Genomic DNA, 27,049 nt, shown 5'->3' on the forward strand with positions numbered 1-27,049 from the left:
AGTACAAACATTTTTTTCTCTCTCTGTTTGAATGCATGCCCCAGAATGTATTAAATATAGAAATTTGGAAAATTGTCTAATTCTCTATTATTACATGGGTATTTGCTAAGCTGGGAGGTAACGGTTTTAGTCAGTCAAAAATGTTTAATAACCTCTGTACTGTTTATATTTTTCAGGCATATAATCTCAGATCTGCATGAAGAAGGTTGATACATCCTGGGCTTATTAGAAACATAAAATATGGCATATTCTTGTTGGAATACAATACAATACTGAATTCAAAATAGGCTATTATTTATATATAAATGCCAGGATACTGATAAAATTGTAATGCATTTTAAGCTAATAATTAGCAGTATTAAATTGCCTTAATATAATAAAATGTTAATAATATAACATATTTGGTATCAGAATAATCAGAAAAAATAACCTAATATTAACCATCTGTAATTGGGGTTATATATGATTAATGCAGAGAGTGTAATCTGATTAAATAACCATTTTATAAAAATAATTAAGTTGTTTAAAAATGTTAAGAAATGGTATTGCCACATGTATTGCTATGTCTGTTCGTAATGCTGCCACCCAGTGTTGCCATGAGAGAACTACAGCCAGAAAGCCTTTTGGCTGTTAAAGATATTCCAATTATCCAATAGCAGGGACAAGGTTTCGAAGGGCCACCCATATTTCACACCAATGATTACACTATAAAGTTGTATGCAGGAAAAGGTAGAGGGACTGGCTGCTGAGTTTTGTAACTGACTGAAACTGTTTGCGTGGGACACAGTCAAACTATAAAAACAAAGTGGGCCATACTTCTCCTCTTCCATTGCAATTACACTTATTTTATATGAGGTGGGAAAAGTCTTGAAGCTGAACATCATTTTGGTAAAGTATAAGAAAAGGGCTGCTAATTACATGTGATATTTTAAAGTCACTGCAGTTTAAAGTACAGTTAAAAGATTTAAAGAAGCAGTGTGTTTTTCAAGTTAGCATTTCACAGTCTATATATTGTTCAAATCTGTATCTGATTTGTTAAGTAACTCATCTGTGCAAGTTCTGATATTGTAAGTTAATTATGTATTAGGATAAATTACAGTTAAATAGCAGAATATATATATATTATCCTATTGTTTAAGAGCACAGTTTAGAATTGTATTGCTTTGATGTTAAAGGTTATTTATAAATAAAGTTTGGTTTTTAAGATAAGCGTGTATAAACTTTTGCATAGCATATTTAAATAGTTTTCAAGCGCATATAATATTATTTCATTTCCTTTTATTGCAAATATATTTCAATATGTTTATGGCTATTAACTAAATAAAAGAATTCAGATATTTATATTAATTGTATGGTCTAGTAGGTGCATGTGGATTAAGGGTTTCTATTTTTAAGGAAAATTATTATTTGTATTGTGATTATAACCCTGCCATAAGCTGATATATTATTTGGATAGCACTACTAAGATTTTCATAAATATACTGACAACATATTTAGATAGATTGCAGGTAATGAATCCGATTCCGGAGATAATAGGTCTCCCCGGGGGGCTGGAGAGAGTTATGCACCTTGGGGAGAAAATAAAAAATGGGAATTCTCGGAAATTCTGGATATAAAAACTTATATTCATTTTCATTCAAAATACCTAGATCTTTACCTTCTTGGAGAATACCTCTAAGATTTATTCTAAATGTATTAGATGGGTTTAAGTCTAATATTTTGTAAGTTTTGGAATCACTTAAAATTCTATGAGCTTCATTTATGTAATTGACTCTGTCCATAATTACCACCCCTTCTCCTTTATCAGCTGCTTTGATTAGGACTTGTTTATTTTTTTGTGAGGAGTCAAGAATATCTCTATCCTTTTTATTTAAATTGAAATTGGGTCTATGTTTTTTGGGATCATAGTCTTTTAAATCTTTTAAAACCATTTTCTCGAAAGTTTCAAGATTACATCCTTTAGCATGGATTGGGTAGAATTTGGATTTTGGTCTTAAATTAGTGTGAGTATTAATGTTAATTTGTCCTCTATCTATTCTCGCAAAATTGGAAAAGTTTTGTCTTTCAATTGGATTTTTTATGAAAAATCTTGAGAGTAAGTTTTCTTACAAATTGTTTAACGTGTATGTGTGTATCAAATTTATTTAGCAACTTTGTTGGAGCAAAAGACATGCCCAAAGATAGGACACGTTTTTCATCTTCATTTAGAACAACATTACTCAGATTGAAAATACCATTCAAGTCCCCCCCTACTATCTCACTCTTTTGGCCTCCCCTTCTACTCTTTCCTCCTCTTTGTCCTCTAGTTGTCTTTTTTTTAGGTTTAACGGAGTGTAAGGTTTTTCTCTCCTTTCTTGTATTATTAGGTTTTTTGATCAGCTCTCCCTCAGAGGGTTGATCTCTAAAAAATCCTTTTCTGTTTTATTTGGTGGATATGTCTTATTTTTATTTTTCTCATTGAAATGTGCATATCTATTACTAGTTTCTAATCTCCAACTATCTGCTCTCTGCCTATAAGGTTGATTTGAATATTGTCTTTCATTTAGAAAGTAACCTTCATTTGGATAGGAGTTAGAGTTATAATTCCTATTTTTGTGAAAGGGATTTGTAGGATATTGTCTGTTGATATTGTATTGTCTGTCTGTGTGTTGATAAGGAGGTCTAAAATTTGATTGATAAGATTGATTTCGTTGATATGGGGATCTATAATTTTGTTGTTGTGTTGTATGATCTGAATGTGGTCTCCATTCGGAATATATACACAATAGGGTCTTATTATGAGTATGGTCTCCTTTAAATTTCCCTTCTCTATATTGACCTTCTCTATAATAGCCTTGATTGCGTCCCCTATATGGAGCTTGTTGACTATGTCTTTTCCAATTATTACCTCGATTATAATTAACCGTCTTCCAATCTCCTTGTTGCCCTGTATTATCTATGTTAATCTGGTTTTCTGTTTTTTCCTGATTTTCCCTTGGTAATTCAATTGCTTCGTTTGTATCTCTTTCCAGCTTTCTCCATTTAGTGTCTAGTAGTTCATGTTTTAAGATCTGTTAGTTTCTGTACTAGAATAATCTGTCTTTCTCTAAAACCTTGACTTTCTTTTTTAGTTTCTAGTCTTTGTTTGTATTCAATAATCTGTTCATTTATAGTGCTTAAGGTTTCTTATAGATTTTGATACCCAGGTAAATATACTACAGAAAAGGTTAAATGAAAGAGGATATACATATAATGAATTACAAGGGGCTATCAATAGCGCACATGAGACAGAAAGAAGTACTTTGCTCAGTTACAAAAAAACTGAACCCCTAAATTCGTAAACAAACAAAGAATATGACATAGCCTTCATTACAGACTATAGTGAGAATCATTCAACTATTAAAAAATAATAAACAAGCACTTGCACATACTGAAAAAAGACCCATTAATAGGAGATGTTTTGTCACATAATACAAAAATGATATTTAGAAAGGCCAGAAATCTTAAACAGATACTGGCTCCTAGTGAACTAAAAATAAATAATATAAGTTTAGTTGAAAGGGATCTGAAAGGAAAAAATTTAAGTGGTTTCTTTCCTTGCCACACATGTAGAGCCTGTAGATACAGTACCAGAAGTAAAACCATTGTTTTACCAAGAACTGAAGAGACTTTTAACATTAAAGATATGATTAGATGTTTTCAAAAAGGAGTTGTATATATAATAAAATGTTCATGTAATCTGTTTTACATTGGCGAAGCCACTAGAATTTTGAGGGACAGATTCAGAGAGCACCGCTATAATATCGAAAAAGGTAACCTTGATACACATTTGTATAAACACTTTAGAGAAGCACACAATAATAACATCAAACATTTCCAGAATCAGAAATGATATATAGATTTGACACCCTCTTTCCTAAAGGGTTAAATTCAGAATTTGACCTGTCCCCCTTTTTATGTATCTAGTCCGATATATGATATCTCCTATATTCTATTAGCATATTCTATATATATATTATATATATATATATATATATATATATATATATATATATATATATATATATATATACACACACACACACACACACACATATACACAAAATAAAAACATTCTCCTAATTTGTTCTAAAGGTTTTGTATGTATAAGTCATGACTAAATAAATGGAATATATATTATACATTACAAATTAACATTATACAAAAAAGTTAAAAGAAAAATCCAAATTGAGTAAAGGGTTAATTTAAGTGATGGTAAATTCGTATCTAGTGTTAAACGTATTGTAGAAGCTCTTACCTTAACTAGCACATCGATATGCTTATATAATATAAAAAACATCTTTTCACTTAGTAACTTCAATTTTATTTCAGTAATGGTACACTGTATAATCAGCCTCTCTCTAAATTTTTCACTGGGGCAGCTTTGATTGACATAAGTTTTAGCCAATCATCTGCTCACCATGCGCCCCATGTTAAATAGGACCTGCACGCTCCCGTGCTCTGAACTAACTAATTGCTATGGAATGCGCATGCGCAACTCTTACGCTACTTGCACATTTCTAAATGAGAATCCTCAGCTCCGGTTTACATACAGATAGAATACAATGTAAGTAAACAGTAAATCATTCCTTTCGTACTGATTCACTGTTTACTTTCATTTCTGACAGCAGCTATTTCCAATTGTGTGATGTTCTAAATGAGACAGTCACTGGCTGCTAAAAGGAATGCAATAATGGTCCCCGAAAAGAGAAACAGCTAAGAGGACTATACTTTTTACCCAGTATACTAAGTAGCATATAGTATATGTGTATGACACGTAAAAACGTGTATTAATTTGAAAAACCCTCACACAAGATTATAAATGATCAATTAATTCTGTTCTCCTGACAGCCTGTATCTCTCATTCTCATGCAGCAACACTTCGCTCCAAATCCCACCCCTTCCTCTCTATCTCATACATTAAAAGGTGGATAGTACTCCTGATGCTTATTTAGTAATTAGTTAGTTCAGAGCACGGGAGCGTGCAGGTCATATTTAACATGGGGCGCATGGTGAGCAGATGATTGGCTAAAACTTATGTCAATCAAAGCTGCCCCTGTGAAAAATTTAGAGAGAGGCTGATTATAACAGTGTACCGTTACTGAAATAAAATTGAAGTTACTAAGTGAAAAGATGTTTTTTATATTATATAAGCATATCGATGTGCTAGTTAAGGTAAGAGCTTCTACAATATGTTTAACACTAGATACAAATTTACCATCACTTTAGTATTTCAACTTCCCCCTTTTTTGGGAATAGAGTTTGCCCAACTATATATTCTCTTAAGAGCCGTCAGTTTATATATATAATAGATAGACTCTAGACGGTATCTAATACTATTTTATTATTTGTCTTTGTATGTACTAGATCATGAATACATTTTATACACTATATGTCATAAACTAATGTTAAAATGCATAGAAAAGTTGTTAAAAGAAATGTAAAAAATAGTTTCATCATTATTATTAGCAACAATTTTTAAGAATTATATATATATTTTTTACATACCACCTTAAATATTTTTTTGCAAAAAAATTTTGCCAGAATTTTTGTATACAACCTTAAGAGGTTTGACACTAAGTCTTATAATTCTCAATGGATAAGAATGCTTCAAATACCACCTTTAAGGACATTCCACCTTAAAAATCCATTAACTCCAAAAATCTTTATCCAATGGAAATTAAGCAGCAGGTTTTTAAATTCGATTTCCAGGTACAGCTGCTCTCTTGAGAAAGCCCAATACCCTGGGTGAAACGCATTGAAGTTAAGCTGTCATCCTGCAAATATATCTACTTTTCACATCACTAGGTACCTAGTACCCCGCGCGTGTCATTACGCTAAGAGCGGGTCCTTTTTCATAAATCACCTGATTGAATCTGCTGGCTCTATTACCGACCGGAACCTGATACAGAAGCCATTACACTGGTGGTAGAGGGGCGAGTGAAATTACTCCTATTATCTCCAGGAGGCGAGTGTTTGTTCCACATCTAGTTTGGAATTCAACTCTGCAGAGCAGCATCTAATAAGGTACTATGTGCAGCACAAACTTTTAAACAGAAGACTTTTAAACATATATGAAGGGATATCTGAAAGCTTCACATAATCAGGAAACATATAGTTTATTCTGCCAATATTTACTATAGCGTGATGTTCTGATGGTCAACCTGCAGAGCAGTCTTTTTTATGTGGTGTACTATATTGCATGAATCTATAAGGAGGCATTTTATCTATATGATAAACAGTTGGCAAGTATATATGATACATTGTATGTTCTGCCGAGATTTGCTACATAGTGGCAACACCATATAACAAGGAAAAATAATTTCATTTATTCTAGAGTTATTCTAGAACTTTCACTTTTGGGATATAACGTCCAAGGACATTTATTATTACGAGAACTCTTTGGGACTCAACATCAGCTTATGTTGTTATTACACTTAAATATTTTGTATTTTTTTTTTCCCGGCTTCTTTAAGATGGTATAATATATACACTCATTGCTTTTTTACCTTATATTTGTAATTTTTTAAATAATTTTTTTTATATGTAAGGGAGATGTCCTTTTTTTAATATTGAATAATATTAATATTAAATGTCTTGCTATAAGTAAGTTATTGATGCATGTTGTATGACACTTTTATTCAAAGTTTCCTTTACTATAGAGAATAATTTCTTGACTAAAAGTCCTGAATTAGTGTGTCTGTTACACCTAGCTAATAGCGCCATCCTTTTTTATACATTGGAAATGGAGTACAGTCATGACGCTATACTCAGAGTTACTACATGACCATGAAACCATTAATTGCTCTTAGTTCGACAGTTCAATTAAATAGTAAAAAATATTTTTTATTCAGCTTTCCATGCCATTTACAAAAAGATCCTACACGATTCAAAAAACATAAATTTATATCTTACCTGATAAATTCCTTTTTTTTCTGGTGCTAAGAGTCCACAATCCATTACTCCTGGGAATTACCTTTCCTGCCACTAGGAGGAGGCAAAGATTCCTAAAACTTCAGAGCTCTATATAAACTCTCCCACCTATGGTACTCAGTCTTGTCTTTGCCTCTGCTGGAGATAGGTTAAGAATGAAGATGTGCAAGTTTGTTTATTATTTTAATATTATGGTAATCAGTCTGACGTATAGCCAAGCTGACAGAGGTGAGAATAAAATAAAGCAAAATAATTAGAGGAAATGGGAAAAAAAAGATGTTCCAAAAATTCCAAAACATTTTATTAAAAAATAAGGGTGGGTCTCAGGGACTCTTATCACCATGAAAGAAAGGAATTTATCAGGTAAGATATAAATTATGTTTTCTTTTATATAGGTGATAAGAGTCCACGATCCAATACTCCTGGGAAGTAAAACTTAAGCTCTGGCAGAGGGAACGAGTAATGAAAAAAATAGGGAAGGATCAAACATCCTTTTAAACCATAAGAATAAACACCCACAAACAGAAAAATAATCTTTTTATCATTCTATAAATGCAAATGAAAAACAGAAAAAAAATGTAGTCCTAGACAGAAACAACTGCCTAAAGAACTTTCCTACAGAAATCAGCTTCAGATGAAGCAAAAACATAAAAATGGTAGAATTTAGAAAACGTATACAAGGATGACCAAATAGCTGCAAATTTGTTCCACATAAGCCTCATTCTTGAATACCCAGGAAGTGGCTACAAAGCTAGTAAAATAAGTCGTTATAAGCTTAGGAGGAGTCTGACCTTGTTCTACATAAGCCATATGGATTAATTGTTTAATCCAAGAAACTAGAGCAACAGAAGACGCCTTCTGCCCCTTGCGCTTACCTGAAAAATTAACAAACAAATCAGGGGTTTGTCTGAAATCCTTAGTAATCTCAAGATAATATTTCAATGCTCTAACAACATCCAAGTTATGAAGAAGTCTCACAGAAGAATTCTTTGAATCAGGACAACGGAATGAACTACAATTTCTCTACTGATATTGTCAGAAGAAACAATTTTAGGCAAAAAAACTTTAGGCAACAAAAAAAGCTTTATCCTTATGAAAGACAAGATAAGGAGGATGAGAAGAAAGTGCAGACAACTCAGATATTCTTCTAGCAGATGAAATAGAAAAAAGAAAGAAAGCTTTCTAGAACATGTATTTTATATCCTCCTTATGCATAGGTTCAAAAGGAGGAGACTTCAAAACTTTCAGAACCAAATTAAGATTCCAAGGAGGAGAAAACATAATTTATGTAAGAACTTACCTGATAAATTCATTTCTTTCATATTAGCAAGAGTCCATGAGCTAGTGACGTATGGGATATACATTCCTACCAGGAGGGGCAAAGTTTCCCAAACCTCAAAATGCCTACAAATACACCCCTCACCACACCCACAATTCAGTTTAACGAATAGCCAAGAAGTGGGGTGATAAAAAAGTGCGAAAGCATATAAAATAAGGAATTGGAATAATTGTGCTTTATACAAAATCATAACCACCACAAAAAAAGGGCGGGCCTCATGGACTCTTGCTAATATGAAAGAAATGAATTTATCAGGTAAGTTCTTACATAAATTATGTTTTCTTTCATGTAATTAGCAAGAGTCCATGAGCTAGTGACGTATGGGATAATGACTACCCAAGATGTGGATCTTTCCACACAAGAGTCACTAGAGAGGGAGGGATAAAATAAAGACAGCCAATTCCTGCTGAAAATAATCCACACCCAAAATAAAGTTTAACGAAAAACATAAGCAGAAGATTCAAACTGAAACCGCTGCCTGAAGTACTTTTCTACCAAAAACTGCTTCAAAAGAAGAAAATACATCAAAATGGTAGAATTTAGTAAAAGTATGCAAAGAGGACCAAGTTGCTGCTTTGCAGATCTGGTCAACCGAAGCTTCATTCCTAAACGCCCAGGAAGTAGATACTGACCTAGTAGAATGAGCTGTAATTCTCTGAGGCGGAATTTTACCTGACTCAACATAGGCAAGATGAATTAAAGATTTCAACCAAGATGCCAAAGAAATGGCAGAAGCTTTCTGGCCTTTCCTAGAACCGGAAAAGATAACAAATAGACTAGAAGTCTTACGGAAAGATTTCGTAGCTTCAACATAATATTTCAAAGCTCTAACAACATCCAAAGAATGCAACGATTTCTCCTTAGAATTCTTAGGATTAGGACATAATGAAGGAACCACAATTTCTCTACTAATGTTGTTGGAATTCACAACTTTAGGTAAAAATTCAAAAGAAGTTCGCAACACCGCCTTATCCTGATGAAAAATCAGAAAAGGAGACTCACAAGAAAGAGCAGATAATTCAGAAACTCTTCTAGCAGAAGAGATGGCCAAAAGGAACAAAACTTTCCAAGAAAGTAATTTAATGTCCAATGAATGCATAGGTTCAAACGGAGGAGCTTGAAGAGCTCCCAGAACCAAATTCAAACTCCAAGGAGGAGAAATTGACTTAATGACAGGTTTTATACGAACCAAAGCTTGTACAAAACAATGAATATCAGGAAGAATAGCAATCTTTCTGTGAAAAAGAACAGAAAGAGCAGAGATTTGTCCTTTCAAAGAACTTGCGGACAAACCCTTATCTAAACCATCCTGAAGAAACTGTAAAATTCTCGGTATTCTAAAAAAATGCCAAGAAAAATGATGAGAAAGACACCAAGAAATATAAGTCTTCCAGACTCTATAATATATCTCTCGAGATACAGATTTACGAGCCTGTAACATAGTATTAATCACGGAGTCAGAGAAACCTCTTTGACCAAGAATCAAGCGTTCAATCTCCATACCTTTAAATTTAAGGATTTCAGATCCTGATGGAAAAAGGGCCTTGTGACAGAAGGTCTGGTCTTAACGGAAGAGTCCACGGTTGGCAAGAGGCCATCCGGACAAGATCCGCATACCAAAACCTGTGAGGCCATGCCGGAGCTACCAGCAGAACAAACGAGCATTCCTTCAGAATCTTGGAGATTACTCTTGGAAGAAGAACTAGAGGCGGAAAGATATAGGCAGGATGATACTTCCAAGGAAGTGATAATGCATCCACTGCCTCCGCCTGAGGATCCCGGGATCTGGACAGATACCTGGGAAGTTTCTTGTTTAGATGGGACGCCATCAGATCTATTTCTGGAAGTTCCCACATTTGAACAATCTGAAGAAATACCTCTGGGTGAAGAGACCATTCGCCCGGATGCAACGTTTGGCGACTGAGATAATCCGCTTCCCAATTGTCTACACCTGGGATATGAACCGCAGAGATTAGACAGGAGCTGGATTCCGCCCAAACCAAAATTCGAGATACTTCTTTCATAGCCAGAGGACTGTGAGTCCCTCCTTGATGATTGATGTATGCCACAGTTGTGACATTGTCTGTCTGAAAACAAATGAACGATTCTCTCTTCAGAAGAGGCCAAAACTGAAGAGCTCTGAAAATTGCACGGAGTTCCAAAATATTGATCGGTAATCTCACCTCCTGAGATTCCCAAACTCCTTGTGCCGTCAGAGATCCCCACACAGCTCCCCAACCTGTGAGACTTGCATCTGTTGAAATTACAGTCCAGGTCGGAAGCACAAAAGAAGCCCCCTGAATTAAACGATGGTGATCTGTCCACCATGTTAGAGAGTGTCGAACAATCGGTTTTAAAAATATTAATTGAGATATCTTCGTGTAATCCTTGCACCATTGCTTCAGCATACAGAGCTGAAGAGGTCGCATGTGAAAACGAGCAAAGGGGATCGCGTCCGATGCAGCAGTCATAAGACCTAGAATTTCCATGCATAAGGCTACCGAAGGGAATGATTGTGACTGAAGGTTTCGACAAGCTGTAATCAACTTTAGACGTCTCTTGTCTGTTAAAGACAGAGTCATGGACACTGAATCCATCTGGAAACCCAGAAAGGTTACCCTTGTCTGAGGAATCAAAGAACTTTTTGGTAAATTGAACCTCCAACCATGATCTTGAAGAAACAACACAAGTCGATTCGTATGAGATTCTGCTAAATGTAAAGACTGAGCAAGTACCAAGATATCGTCCAAATAAGGAAATACCACAATACCCTGTTCTCTGATTACAGACAGCAGGGCACCGAGAACCTTTGTAAAAATTCTTGGAGCTGTAGCTAGGCCAAACGGCAGAGCCACAAATTGGTAATGCTTGTCCAGAAACGAGAATCTCAGGAACTGATAATGATCTGGATGAATCGGAATATGCAGATATGCATCCTGTAAATCTATCGTGGACATATAATTCCCTTGCTGAACAAAAGGTAAGATAGTCCTTACAGTTACCATCTTGAACGTTGGTATCCTTACATAACGATTCAATATTTTTAGATCCAGAACTGGTCTGAAAGAATTCTCCTTCTTTGGTACAATGAAGAGATTTGAATAAAACCCCATCCCCTGTTCCGGAACTGGAACTGGCATAATTACTCCAGTCAACTCTAGATCTGAAACACATTTCAGAAATGCTTGAGCTTTTACTGGATTTACTGGGACACGGGAAAGAAAAAATCTCTTTGCAGGAGGTCTCAACTTGAAACCAATTCTGTACCCTTCTGAAACAATGCTCTGAATCCAAAGATTGTGAACAGAATTGATCCAAATTTCCTTGAAAAAACGTAACCTGCCCCCTACCAGCTGAGCTGGAATGAGGGCCGCACCTTCATGTGGACTTAGAAGCAGGCTTTGCCTTTCTAGCTGGCTTGGATTTATTCCAGACTGGAGATGGTCTCCAAACTGAAACTGCTCCTGAGGATGAAGGATCAGGCTTTTGTTCTTTGTTGAAACGAAAGGAACGAAAACGATTATTAGCCCTGTTTTTACCTTTAGATTTTTTATCCTGTGGTAAAAAAGTTCCTTTCCCACCAGTAACAGTTGAAATAATGGAATCCAACTGAAAACCAAATAATTTGTTACCCTGGAAAGAAATGGAAAGTAAAGTTGATTTAGAAGCCATATCAGCATTCCAAGTTTTAAGCCATAAAGCTCTTCTAGCTAAAATAGCTAGAGACATAAACCTGACATCAACTCTGATAATATCAAAAATGGCATCACAGATAAAATTATTAGCATGCTGAAGAAGAATAATAATATCATGAGAATCACGATGTGTTACTTGTTGCGCTAAAGTTTCCAACCAAAAAGTTGAAGCTGCAGCAACATCAGCCAAAGATATAGCAGGTCTAAGAAGATTACCTGAACACAGATAAGCTTTTCTTAGAAAGGACTCAATTTTCCTATCTAGAGGATCCTTAAACGAAGTACCATCTGACGTAGGAATAGTAGTACGTTTAGCAAGGGTAGAAATAGCCCCATCAACTTTAGGGATCTTGTCCCAAAATTCTAATCTGTCAGACGGCACAGGATATAATTGCTTAAAACGTTTAGAAGGAGTAAATGAATTACCCAAATTATCCCATTCTTTGGAAATTACTGCAGAAATAGCATTAGGAACAGGAAAAACTTCTGGAATAACCACAGGAGCTTTAAATACCTTATCTAAACGTTTAGAATTAGTATCAAGAGGACCAGAATCCTCTATTTCTAAAGCAATTAGAACTTCTTTAAGTAAAGAACGAATAAATTCCATTTTAAATAAATATGAAGATTTATCAGCATCAACCTCAGAGACAGAATCCTCTGAACCAGAGGAGTCATCAGAATCAGAATGATGATGTTCATTTAAAAATTCATCTGTAGGGAGAGAAGTTTTAAAAGATTTTTTACGTTTACTAGAAGGAGAAATAACAGACATAGCCTTCTTTATGGATTCAGAAACAAAATCTCTTATATTATCAGGAACATTCTGCACCTTAGATGTTGAGGGAACTGCAACAGGCAATGGTACTTTACTAAAGGAAATATTATCTGCTTTAACAAGTTTGTCATGACAATCAATACAAACAACAGCTGGAGAAATAGCTACCAAAAGTTTACAGCAGATACACTTAGCTTTGGTAGATTCAGCACTTGACAGCGATTTTCCTGTAGTATCTTCTGGCTCAGATGCAACGTGAGACATCTTGCAATATGTAAGAGAAAAAAACAACATATAAAGCAAAATTGATCAAATTCCTTAAATGACAGTTTCAGGAATGGGAAAGAATGCCAAAGAACAAGCTTCTAGCAACCAGAAGCAATAAAAAATGAGACTTAAATAATGTGGAGACAAAAGTGACGCCCATATTTTTTCGCGCCAAATAAGACGCCCACATTATTTGGCGCCTAAATGCTTTTTGGCGCCAAAAATGACGCCACATCCGGAACGCCGACATTTTTGGCGCGAAATAACGTCAAAGAATGACGCAACTTCCGGCGACACGTATGACGCCGGAAACGGAAATAGAATTTTTGCGCCAAAAAAGTCCGCGCCAAGAATGACGCAATAAAATGAAGCATTTTCAGCCCCCGCGAGCCTAACAGCCCACAGGGAAAAAGTCAAATTTTAAGGTAAGAAAAAATGGTCAAATCAAAATGCATTATCCCAAATATGAAACTGACTGTCTGAAAATAAGGAAAGTTGAACATTCTGAGTCAAGGCAAATAAATGTTTGAATACATATATTTAGAACTTTATAAACAAAGTGCCCAACCATAGCTTGGAGTGTCACAGAAAATAAGACTTACTTACCCCAGGACACTCATCTACATATAGCAGATAGCCAAACCAGTACTGAAACGAGAATCAGCAGAGGTAATGGTATATATAAGAGTATATCGTCGATCTGAAAAGGGAGGTAAGAGATGAATCTCTACGACCGATAACAGAGAACCTATGAAATAGACCCCTTAGAAGGAGATCACTGCATTCAAATAGGCAATACTCTCCTCACATCCCTCTGACATTCACTGCACGCTGAGAGGAAAACCGGGCTCCAACTTGCTGCGGAGCGCATATCAACGTAGAATCTAGCACAAACTTACTTCACCACCTCCATCGGAGGCAAAGTTTGTAAAACTGAATTGTGGGTGTGGTGAGGGGTGTATTTGTAGGCATTTTGAGGTTTGGGAAACTTTGCCCCTCCTGGTAGGAATGTATATCCCATACGTCACTAGCTCATGGACTCTTGCTAATTACATGAAAGAAATAAGTTTGATTACAGGCTTTATTCTAGATAACGCCTGAACTAAACTATACACATCAGGAAGATTAGCTATTTTCCTGTGGAAAAGAACAGAGAGGGCAGAAACCTGGCCTTTCAAATAACTGGCAGATAGACCTTTCTACAAACCATCTTGAAGAAACTCAAGAATTCTGGGAATCCTAAAAGAATGCCAAGAATAATTATGAACAGAAAACCAAAAAATAAATTATAATAGATTCTTCTGGTAACAGGTTTCCTAGCCTGAACAAGAGTATTAACAACAGACTCAGAAAAAACCCTCTGACAAAGAACAATCCGTTCAATCTCCAAGCCATCAAAGCTTAGCGATTTTAGATCCAAATGGAAAACGGGACCCTGAGAGAGAATCTCTTCAAGGCCATTTTCGAGCTATGAGAATCACTGATGCATTATTGTGCATGATCTTGGATATTACCCTGGGTAACAGAACCAGAGGAGAAAACACATAAGCCAGCTGAAATTACCAATGCATTCTCAGAGCATCTGTCTCTAGAGCCCTTGGATCCCTGGAGAAATACTGAGGAAGCTTGTTTTTCAGTCTGGAAGCCAATAGATCTATCTCTGGCAAGCCCCAAATATACACAATCTGACGGAAAACATCTGGATGAAGAGACCATTCCCCTGGATGGATAGTCTGACTGAGAAGATCTGCTTCCTAATTGTCCACTCCTGAAACATAAACTGCAGATATATGACAATGATGGATTTCTGCCCAATCCAGAATTTTCTTAACTTCCTTCAACGGCAAGGAAGTTTTGGTTCCCCCCTGGTGATTGACAAATGCCACAGCTCTAACATTGTCGACTGAAACTGAAGGAACCATTTCTTCTTTAACTGGGGCCAAAAGAGAAGAGCCCTTAAAATTGCTCAGAGTTCCAAAATATATATGGGCAACTTCACCTCCCAAGATGCCCAAACTCGAAGAGCAAGGCGAGAGCCCCATACTGCACCCCAGCCAAATAGACTTGCATCTGTCGAAATTATAGCCCCAGAGGACAAGCAAAGCTTGCTCCCTGAGAAATGTGCTAGTGAACTAAGCTCGAGCCTGAAGATTCAGACAAGCAGACTTTAATTTTGACATCCTTGCCTCTGTTAAAGAAAGTCTCATAGAGACTGAATCTATTTGAAATCCCAGAAAAGTTACCTTTCTCTGAGGAATCAAATCTTTAGCAAATTTATATTTCAACCATAAAGCTGAAAAAATGAAAACAGTTGGTTGACATGAGATTCTGCTAAAAGTATAGATGGTGCTTGAACCAAGATATTGTCCAAATAGAGGAAAAACAGAAATCCCCTGAAATCTTATTATTGAAATCAATGCACCCAGAAGTTTTGTAAAAATTCTCGGTGCAGTGGCCAAGCCGAATGGAAAAGCCACAAACTGATAACATTTGTCCAGAAAGGCAAAACTTAGAAACTGGTGATGATCCAAGTGAATAGGAACATGCAGGTAGGCATCCTATGGTCAACATGACAGATAAGTGCAAAGGAAGTCTCCCACACTAAATGTCAAAAAGAATACCCTTATCCTTTAAGTATGCTTAATATTTCAAAATACATCCCTCATAACAAAGTCAGTACTGAAGAGGGGAACCCCAGGGTCCTAACCAGGAAACCCTAATAGTAAAATAATAAACAAACTTGCATATCTTCATTCTTCGCCTACCTCCAGTGGTAGAGGCAAAGACAAGACTGATTACCATAGGTGGGAGGGTTTATATAGAGCTCTGAGATTTTGGGAACCGTTGCCTCCTCCTAGTGGCAGCAAAGGTAATTCCCATGAGTAAGGGATTGTGGACTCTTATCACCTATATTAAAGAAAATGCAATAACATATGGCATAGAACAATGGGAGATCTTTCATCAGTTTATTAAATATTAGTTATTAACTAAAGCAATCATTTTGGTAAGATTTGTGGAAAGTCAAATACCATGTTATATAGGTAAGAAAAAAAACAGTTTATAAAGAAATATAAAAATTTAGAGCTAACAGAATTACTCTTAGTTTATATATAGATAATTACTCAAGTATAATCTCTGTAAAATTAATGTGATCAATGGCACAATATTGATAAAAAATATATAATTAAATTCTTATGTGTAATTTTGGGGCTTTGGAGCTGTGTTACAAGCATGTAGGTGCCTAATTTTAAACACATATGTGAATCTGCAGACCAATTGTGGGGGGATCTGGAGACATGAGAGTGTTTACCAAAACCCCATCTTCTCCTCTGTGGCATGAAACAATATCCCATATTTACATCCTTTAATTTACCACAAAAAATATGTATGCTCACTACAATACAATTGCATTGCTTAATCCACTCTCATAGACTTAGAAGATTTAAATAATTATGGGCCAGATTACAAATGGCACAGGTTAAATTGCGCTGGTATTACAAGTTGAAAGTATATGCAGTCGCTTGAGGGCAATTTAAGTTAATGCTCGTCGGGTTAGCAAGTCCTCAGAGCTGTGGTTAACTGTTTTGCGAAACAAAAAAGTCTCACAAAACACATTTAAAATATAAGTACAGTTACACTCATAACACCATCTAATAAAAAATATTTCTAAAAAATATTGCAAAAAAAGGTTCTAAGGGCTCAGGTGTTAGGAAAAGAAAGGCAGGCAAAGGGCTTTAAGATAGAGATAAATACATATATAAAGATGTATATGTAGGTACAGTATCTCACAAAAGTGAGTACACCCCTCACATTTTTGTAAATATTTTATTATCTTTTCATGCGACAAAATAACTCCACTTAGGGGTGTACTCACTTTTGTTGCCAACGGTTTATACATTAATGGCTGTGTGTTGAGTTATTTTGAGGGGACAGCAAAAATGTAAGGGGTGTATACTCATTTTTGTGAGATACTGTATATATATAAATGACTATATATGTGTACATATATATTTACAAACATATATACGCATACAAACACATAAATACATATGTATACGTATATAGACACATATATAAGTGCACTGGGGCCCTTTGCAGTTATGTAGATGAAAAACATGTAACGGCATATTTATGCAATATTCATATTTAATAAATGTTTTACTGTAGATATTTCACATTACAATATTTTGCACATAGCAGCATATGTTCTAAGTATTTGTAAATAGATATTCCTACATATAGCTGTATATATCTATACCTATATATAATCATGTATATACAGTATAAAAATACCATCTATATATATATATAAAGAAATATTTATTTATAAATAAACAGAACATATTCTGCTATGGGGAGAACATTGGAATGTGAAATATTCATATTTTCATGTCGGGTTAGTGCACATGAGAATATACAATCATGTTTGTGCACAAGTTAGTGTTTTTTTTCCACTTTTTGTCTCCATTGACTTCTATGGCGTAATAGGTTATCGCGCGTGTGATATTGTAAGTTCGGCTTTTTTGCGCTAGCAGGTTAGCGTGAGTGATAACTTTTTACTTTCAACTCGTAATACCAGCGTAACCCGACACATGCAAAAAGTTTACTTATATCGCAATTAGCACTAAATAGCACTCCACTCATAATCTGGCCATATATTGTGGGTGTTAGAAAAGGGTTTAAAGAATATAGTCTTTTTAAGCAACAACGTACCACCCATGCAGTCCTACAAATGAGCTAGACACAACAGGACATATTCTAAATGTGTATACTTGGGTTCATTCATATGTGGAAAAATATATTTATATTTGTTACTCTTATTCCATGTAGATACATGTATTCCTATTTGTTGCTCTTATTCCTATACTTTTAATAGCTTGTGTAAGGAAATATAATTACCAATAGGGGCTGCGAGAAGAGCTCCAGCTGAGCACGGTAAATTATGTCATCAAGCACTTCCTGTCCAAGATGCCACTCTCCATTATATCTGTTTAGGGGATACACATGCAAAATAAACTTATTACTTGTTACTTATTTGGAATGTACCCACTAGCAGGGGTATCTAACATTTTCACACACAACTCATAGAAATTGTTTGTATAAAATGTCAAGTAAGCAAATTTTATTAGCCTCCTTAACCCCTTAATGACAACTGACGTACCAGGTACGTCATGCAAAAACAACCAGTTAATGACAATAGACGTACCTGGTACGTCAGTTGTCTAACAGAGTGCTGGGCCTCCATATGGAGGCATCCTGCAATACCTTTTTAGAAGACTCTGATGCAGAGAGAGCCACTCTGTGGCCCTCTCTGCACCGGTAGCGATGGTGCCGTTCGTTGGTGGGTGGGAGCGTAACAGGGAGGCAGGTGGGCGGCCCATCGCTACCCGGCATCCGGTTCCTGTAAGTGCAATGTGCACGCCGGGTGCCGGGAGCGTGCGGGGGGCGCGCGCGCGTGCATTAGCTGGCCACTGACACCAATGAGGAGGGAAGAGGGGGGAAAAAAGATTTAAAAAAAATTAATATAAAAGGATCTGGGAGGGGGATGGGGGTATTGTGGGGGGCTGCTACACTACAGAAAACATTAAGAATTGCAAAAGAGAAAAAAATACTTTTGTTTTTGGGGCAAATTGGGTACTGGCAGACAGCTGGCAGTACAAAATATGGCGGCAATTAGGTAGGGGAGAGGGTTAGAGAGCTGGGGGGGGGATCATGGAGGTTGGGGCTAAGGCAGGGGTCAATCACAGCTAAAATATTTAATTTTTTTTATTAAAAAACAAACAAACTTTTATTTAGTACTGGCAGACTTTCTGCCAGTACTTAAGATGGCGGGGACAATTGTGGGGAGGGGGAGGGAAGAGAGCTGTTTGGGAGGGATCAGGGGGTGGGATGTGTCAGGTGGGAGGCTGATCTCTACCCTAAAGCTAAAATTAACCCTGCAAGCTCCCTACAACCTACCTAATTAACTCCTTCACTGCTGGGCATAATTTACGTGTGGTGCGTAGCAGCATTTAGAGGCCTTCTAATTACCAAAAAGCAATGCCAAAGCCATATAAGTCTGACATTTCTGAACAAAGGGGATCCCAAAGAAGCTTTAACAACAATTTGTGCCATAATAGCACAAGCTGTTTGTAAATACTTTCAGTGAGAAGCCTAAAATTGTGAAAAATTACATTTTTTTTTATTATTTGCTCGCATTTGGTGGTGAAATGGTGGCATGAAATATATCACAATAGATCTAGATCAATACTTGGGGTTGTCTACTACACTACACTAAAGCTAAAATTAACCCTACAAGCTCCCTAATTAACCCCTTCACTGCTGGGCATAAAACACGTGTGGTGCACAGCGCCATTTAGCGGCCTTCTAATTACCAAAAAGCAACCCCAAAGCCATATAAGTCTGCTATTTCTGAAGAAAGGGGATCCCAAAGAAGAATTTACAACCATTTGTGCCTTAATTGCAGAAGCTGTTTGTAAATAATTTCAGTGGGAAACCTAAAGTTTGTGACAAAATTTGTGAAAAAGTGATTTTTTTTTTTTTTATTTGATCACATTTGGCGGTGAAATGGTGGCATGAAATATACCAAAATGGGCCTTGATCAATATTTTGGGATGTCTTCTAAAAAAAATATATACATGTCAAGGGATATTCAGGTATTCCTGAAAGATATCAGGGTTCCAATGTAACTAGCGCTAATTTTGAAAAAAAGTGGTTTGGAAATAGCAAAGTGCTACTTGTACTTATAGCCCTATAACTTGCTAAATAAGAAAAGAAGATGTAAACATTGGGTATTTCTAAACTCAGGACAAAATTTAGAAACTATTTAGCATGGGTGTTTTTTGGTGGTTGTAAATGTGTAACAGATTTTGGGGGTCAAAGTTAGAAAAAGTGTGTTTTTTTCCATTTTTTCCTCATATTTTATAATTTTTTTATAGGAAATTATAAGATATGATGAAAATAGAAATTCCATTTAATGGCGAGAAAAACGGTATATAATATGTGTGGGTACAGTAAATGAGTAAGAGGAAAATTACAGCTAAACACAAACACAGCAGAAATGTAAAAATAGCCTTTGTCATTAAGGGTAAGAACATTGAAAAATGGTCTGGTCATTAAGGGGTTAATATATAATTCATGGACACAGCTTAAAGCATTATACAACAATACAGTGTGAGGAAAACGTTTTGCATAATTTCCAGAAAATGTATGGTCAAGCCAACATGGTTGGTTTCACATACAAGTTAGTGTGATTTCAGGAAGCCATGCTTACATGAATTATCAAACCATCTATAAAAACTAAATTAAAAAAGGGATTGATATCCTAAACGCAGGAACAGCACAGCAGAAGCCTAAATTCTTAACAGTTCAACCAAAAAGAACACTATTCGCAGGGTATATTCAAGAAAGTTCAAATAAGTAAGTTATCTTTTAGTGGGTCTTGTGTGAGAAAGAAACACAAGACCCACATTTTCTATATGTTTGGGATAATAAATCACAGTACCCCCACTAAAACATTTTTAGGTTGTTTTGAAGAATGCTACACAATGCTTTTAAACAAGGATTTAAAGATGGGTTCCGCAATTTACTGCAACATGTAAGGTGTCATCATATTTTATCTGGCATATGATCTTTGTTGGAGCCATTGTTCAATTGGCTGAATGGTCTCTTGGAGCTGCAGGTAGGAATTTTACAGAGGGATACATCACGTTATCCCTTTTAAATGAAAGAAAGTGAAGGGAGAGTTTTTGTTAATTAGTGATATATATGAAAAGGAATATATACATTTGCTTAATTATCTGCATTTGAATTCTGTGGCCAAGTTTGCTTTTTACTCACACATTTAAAATCAGGTCTCAACAGAGTTTATAACAGAATTTAATCCACTATTTTTTTTTTTATTTTTTTTTTTGGGGGGGGGGGGCGACAACCTTTTAGCTAAATGATGCTGCAAGCCGGTAAGCACCACCAAAAGCATGCCACTTATTGAATAGCAAAAAGGACAATTTATTGAAGGCAAGAGAAATTGTTAAAGGGATAGGAAAGTCAAAATTAAACTTGGAACGATTCAGATAGAGCTTGTCATTTTAAGACACTTAAATTCAAATCTATTTTAATGTGCTTCGTTCTATAAGTATCCCTTGTTGAAAAAGAATATGCCCATATCCTACACTAGTGGGAGCTAGTTGCTGATTGGTGCCTGCACACATTTGTCTCTTGTGATTGGCTAACTAGATGTGTTTGTCTAGCTGCCAGTAGTGATATGCTGTTCCTTTAGCAAAGGATAACAAGAGAATGAGGAAAATTTGATAATAGAAGTAAATTGTATGTTCTACCCAAATCATGAAAGAACATTTTTGGGTCATCAAGAAGTTTTTCTTCAAGTGTCACTGGAGAGGTTTTCAGTATGACAGAATGCATCAATTCATTTAATTTGATTAGGAATGATTCTAGCATCACACATTAATAATGTTTAACGGGACATACATGTTAGACTACTTATTTAAATACATTTTTAAAATATGAGAGATGACTGAAGATATATGTTAATGGATTGAAATACGATTAAGGTAAAATTCAACCTGTCATGATCACTCAATCTGAACTGGGAGTTATTTAGACAGTACCACAAATGTTTGCAATGCTACCGTTGAAGCTGAATATACTTATAGAATAACCATGTGGTGTGGGGAAAAATGAGTCCACCATAATTTAAATACGGGGATGCAAATTAAATACCTGTCATGTTATAAGTTTTATCTACAGCAAAGTAGTATCTGTCACGTGGGACATTTAAAACAAACTAAAGTGGTACAAACTATGAAAATAAAATCCTACTTAATACAGTAGAGTAAATATAGTTAGGCTATCATAATATAGTGTGAAACTAACTGAAAAGTGTACAGCAAAGTGACGTGAATAAGCAGCAGACGCAATATTGTTAGGGCATAAGAACAAGAGCTGGAACAAAAAACTCACATGGCATGGTACACCCCAGTGAGCAGTTGCACCATGAAGCTAGGATCCAGCATAATTCGACCACACATCTCGGCCCATTGTTTTTCATGCTGCCGCGGAAAGCCACTCACACACACCCTGGAGCAAAAAAGAATTAAGATAATACCTGGTGTAAGTAACTGCAAATCTGACAGCCTTCAACCAAATTGCAGGAGTAATAAAAAAACTTCCTAGCAAAGAAGGCAGATGCAAGACTTTTTCACTTTACTCCTCCTAACCACCAATTCCTGAAGCTGCTATGCACCCTAACCCTCATCAACCACAGATTTCTATTTCCCCCTTACCTGGAGCCCATCCTGCATAATGACTGATAAGAGGATGGCGGCATGTAGACTATAGCAGAGTTGTAGCACAGCATTAGAAAACTTAATATTTCAAACCTGAAATGAGAGAAGAAGCTTAAGTACAAGGATGTATGTTGCTACACATGTATCTCTCACATAACTGTTATTAGAAACCAGAGTTAAAAGGATATAAAAAAAACCTGACATCAATACATTTTGAAGAAAATCATTTTTCCAATACACATAAACAAGCAAAAATGCTCCTAGTAAGTGATTATACAGTAGCTCACAAAAGTGAATACATCCCTCGCATTTTTGTAAATATTTTATTATATCTTTTCATGTGACAACACTGAAGAAATGACACTTCGCTACAATGTAAAGTAGTGAGTGTTCAGCCTGTAGAACAGTGAAAATTTGCTGTCCCCTCAAAATAACTCAACACACAGCCATTAATGTCTAAACCGTTGGCAACAAAAGTCAGTACACTCCTAAGTGGAAATGTCCAAATTTGGCTCAATTAGCCATTTTCCCTCCCTGGTGTCATGTGACTCGTTAGTGTTACAAGGCCTCAGGCGTAAATGGGGAGCAGGTGTGTTAAATTTGGTGTTATCGCTCTCACACTCTCTCATATTGGTCACTGTAAGTTCATCATGGCACCTCATAGCAAAGAACTCTCTGAGAATCTGAAAAAAAAGAATTGTTGCTCTACATAAAGATGGCCAAGGCTATAAGAAGATTGCTAAGACCCTGAAATTGAGCTGCAGCACAGTGGGCAAGACCATACAGCGGTTTCACAGGACAGGTTCCACTCAGAACAGGCCTTGCCATGGTCGACCAAAGAAGTTGAGTGCACTTGCTCAGCGTCATATCCAGAGGTTGTCTTTGGGTAATAGACATATGAGTGCTGCCAGCATTGCTGCAGTGGTTGAAGGGGTGGGGGGTCAGCCTGTCAGTGCTCAGACCATACACCGCAGACTGCATCAAATTGGTCTGCATGGCTGTCGTCCCAGAAGGAAGCCTCTTCTAAAGATGATGCATAAGAAAGCCCGCAAACAGTTTGCTAAAGACAAGCAGACAAAGAACATGGATTACTGTAACCATGTCCTGTGGTCTGATGAGACCAATATAAACTTATTTGGTTCAGATGGTGTCAAGCGTGTGTGGTGGTAAAAAGGTGAGGAGTACAAAGACAAGTGTGTCTTTCCTACAGTAAAGCATGGTGGTGGGAGTGTCATGGTCTGGGCCTGCATGAGTGCTGCCGGCACTGGGGAGCTACAGTTCATTGAGGGAACCATGAATGCCAACATGTACTGTGACATACTGAAGCAGAGCATGGTCCCCTCCCTTCGGAGACTGGGCTGCAGGGCAGTATTCCAACATGATAATGACTCCAAACACACCTCCAAGACGACCACTGCCTTGCTAAAGAAGCTGAGGGTAAAGGTGATTGACTGGCAAAGCATGTCTCCAGGCCTAAACCCTATTAAGCATCTGTGGGGCATCCTCAAACGGAAGGTGGGGGAGCGCAAGGTCTCCAGGGGCAACCTGTGAAACTCTGGTGAACTCCATGCCCAAGAGGGTTAAAGGGACAGTCTACACCAGAATTTTTATTGTTTAAAAAGATAGATAATCCCTTTATTACCCATTCCCCAGTTTTGCATAAACAACACATTTATATTAGTATACTTTTTACCTCTGTGATTACCTTGTATCTAAGCCTCTGTAGACTGCCACCTTATCTCAGCGCTTTTGACAGACATGCAGATTAGCCAACCACTGCAGACTCCTAAATAACTCCACGGGAGTGAGCACAATGTTATCTATATGAAACACACAAACTAGTACTGTCTAGCTGTGAAAAACTTTCAAAATGCTCTGAGCTAGGAGGCGGTTTTTAACGGTTTAGAAATCAGTCTGAGGCTACCTAGGTTTAGCTTTTTAAAAATAACACCAAGGGAACAAAGCAAATTTGATGATAAAAGTAAATTAGAAAGTTGTTTACAATTGCATGCCCTATTTGAATCATGAAAGTTTAATTTTGACTAGACTGTCCCTTTAAGGCAGTGCTGCAAAATAATGGTGGCCAGTGCCACACAAAATATTGACACTTTGGGCCCAATTTGGACATTTCCACTTAGGGGTGTACTCACTTTTGTTGCCAATGGTTTAGACATTAATGACTGTGTGTTGAGTTATTTTGAGGGGGCAGCAAATTTACACTGTTACACAGGCTGTACACTCACTACTTAACATTGTAGCAAAGTGTCATTTCTTCAGTGTTGTCACATGAAAAGATATAATAAAATATTTACAAAAATGTGAGGGGTGTACTCACTTTTGTGAGATACTGTATATGTCCACCATGTACCACCATTTTACCCCTGCACCAGCTCAGAGAACCGGCAGTGACCTGAATTAGTCAGAGATGATGCAAACTTTGTCATGATCAGCACAATACATGCTCTCAAACTGTGTTTGAAGAGAGGTGCATGCGGCATATGTGTGTATGCTTCTTGCATAGTAAAAGTTATCACTGAAAGTTTTACTTGAAGCCAATTTGCTGATACATATATTGAAAACATGATTAATTTTATGTACCTTTAAATATAAATTTGTAAACTCTACTTTACATTTAAAATAAATAGTACCGGGGTCGTGTCCAAGCAGCGACTGTAGCAGGTCGCAATTCCTGAAGCTGCTGAGGAGAATTTAGTAATCCGCCAATTACTAACTTATATTTACAGCATCATCAACTGCAACTTGTACCTAAAGCTTCCCTATAAGGAAGGGATTAAATTGCTATAATATTTGCTATATTGCTTACTCTAATACCCTGGTCTCGACCATTGAGACCGTTACGGCCTTTGAGAAAATGTCTCCAAATTATCTGAAGAATATTCATATTTAATCTCAATCTGGCTCCAACATCAGCCCTGTACATAACACAGCTATGGGAACCTTCGCTTGACTGTATGGTAAGGTGCACCGACTTCTCCTGCAGCTGCGTCCCAGTCTGCTAGGTACTTCTTTTTCAAGGACCTATACAAGATTCCTACCTAGAATTCCCGCTACATGAGAAATACTCTCAACTTATATGTCCTACTAGTTCACAGAGTGGGAGAGGGTTAATAAGTGGACTTAATGGACTACATCTGACCTATACCAACTTCACATTTTTGGCAGACAATTACACTTCATTCATACGTATATAGGGAAAGTATTTTTCTAGGACTTGCTTAAGTCACTATGTAACATAATAATATATTAGATATGCTTTAAAGGGACAGTCAACACCAGAATGTTTGTTGTTTACAAAGATAGATAATCCCTTTATTAACCATTCCCCAGTTTTGCATAACAAACACAGTTATAATAATACACGTTTTACCTCTGTAATTACCTTGTATCTAAGCCTCTGCAGACTGCCCCCTTATTTCAGTTCATTTGACAGACTTGCATTTTAGCCAATCAGTGCTTACTCCTCTGTAAATTCACGTGCGTGAGCTCAATGTTATCTATGTGAACTAATGCCCTCTAGTGGTGAAAAACTTTCAAAATGCTTTCAGATTATAGGCAGCTTTCAAGGTCTAAGAAATTAGCATATGAACCCCCTAAGTTTAGCTTTCAACTAAGAATACCAAGCGAACAAAGCAAAATTGGTGATTAAAGTAAATTGGAACGTTGTTTAAAATTGCATGCCCTATTGAAATCATGAAAGTTTATTTTGGACTTAACTGTCCCTTTAAGGAAGTTATATTTAATGTTGTTATATTGACAGCTCATGTATATGATTGCTTGAAATCTAGCTTATATTTTTATGTAACCTATTAATATGTGGGTTATGTTTAGTGATTTTCAAAGATGTTACATTTTTTCGACATGGACATTATCCTCAACTTATATATCCTAGTAACTCCCATAGTGGGTTAATAAGGGAACCTGTTTATCGACTGTATCTGCCCTATACCAACATTGCATTCCTGACAGACCTTCATGCTTGATAAACACGAATATAAGGGCTTTTTCTGGGACATACTCAAATAACCATGTCATTTATATCGGTCTATATAAATATTAAAGGGGCTCTACCAAATGTTGGTAATTTACAATCTATCTTATTTAATGGACCTGGCTGTCAGTGGCCAAGATGGTGGAATAGGTTAGATCTAAATCAAACATGTGGCATTCGGCCCCTAATTCTTAAGAGTAAAAGACAGAACCGCTTACTCCTTTTTATAGCAACTTATTTGCAAGGTGTTGATAAGGAAGTTCCAAAAGAGGCCTTTAGTTTTCATGGGGGAAACCCTCTTTCTTTCTCTGTTTAACATTTAAATTGATAGCGTTGTACAAACCCTAGGATTGACTATTGAAACAAATAAAGGGGACTTTCATTCATGAAGTATAAGATACTTCATGTAGAAAGCTCCTTTATTTGTTTCAACTGATCGCCGTTCTTAGCTGCTACAGCAGCCCACGGCTAAAATATTTTTTGCTAAGAGGTGACGTTTTCACCCCTTAGCCAATAGCCGTGCTGTAAATCCGTCTCCCATGGGCACCAAGCCGGATTTCCCGCACGACTATTGGCTAAGAGGTGAAAACGTTACCTCTGAGCAAAATATTTTTTTAGCCGTGGGCTGCTGTAGCAGCTAAGAACGGCGATCAGTTGAAACAAATACAGGTGCAACCTAAAAAGGTAGCCATATACAAGTATGCA

The 27,049-nt window shown here is 36.5% G+C and overlaps 1 protein-coding gene across 1 annotated transcript in view; it reads right to left on the reverse strand.

Moving 5' to 3' along the window:
• The window catches only part of LOC128644699 (hyccin 2), a gene marked incomplete in the record, with an annotated part of 276,864 nt that overhangs the window by 46,405 nt on the left and 203,410 nt on the right, over positions 1-27,049 (reverse strand). The window contains 3 exon segments of the mRNA XM_053697212.1: positions 17,930-18,017; positions 22,010-22,126; positions 22,333-22,428. Of these exon segments, the coding sequence (XP_053553187.1) occupies positions 17,930-18,017; positions 22,010-22,126; positions 22,333-22,428 (301 nt within the window).

The sequence above is a fragment of the Bombina bombina genome, unplaced genomic scaffold, assembly GCF_027579735.1.
Source record: "Bombina bombina isolate aBomBom1 unplaced genomic scaffold, aBomBom1.pri scaffold_450, whole genome shotgun sequence".
In the NCBI taxonomy this organism is placed as follows: domain Eukaryota; kingdom Metazoa; phylum Chordata; class Amphibia; order Anura; family Bombinatoridae; genus Bombina; species Bombina bombina.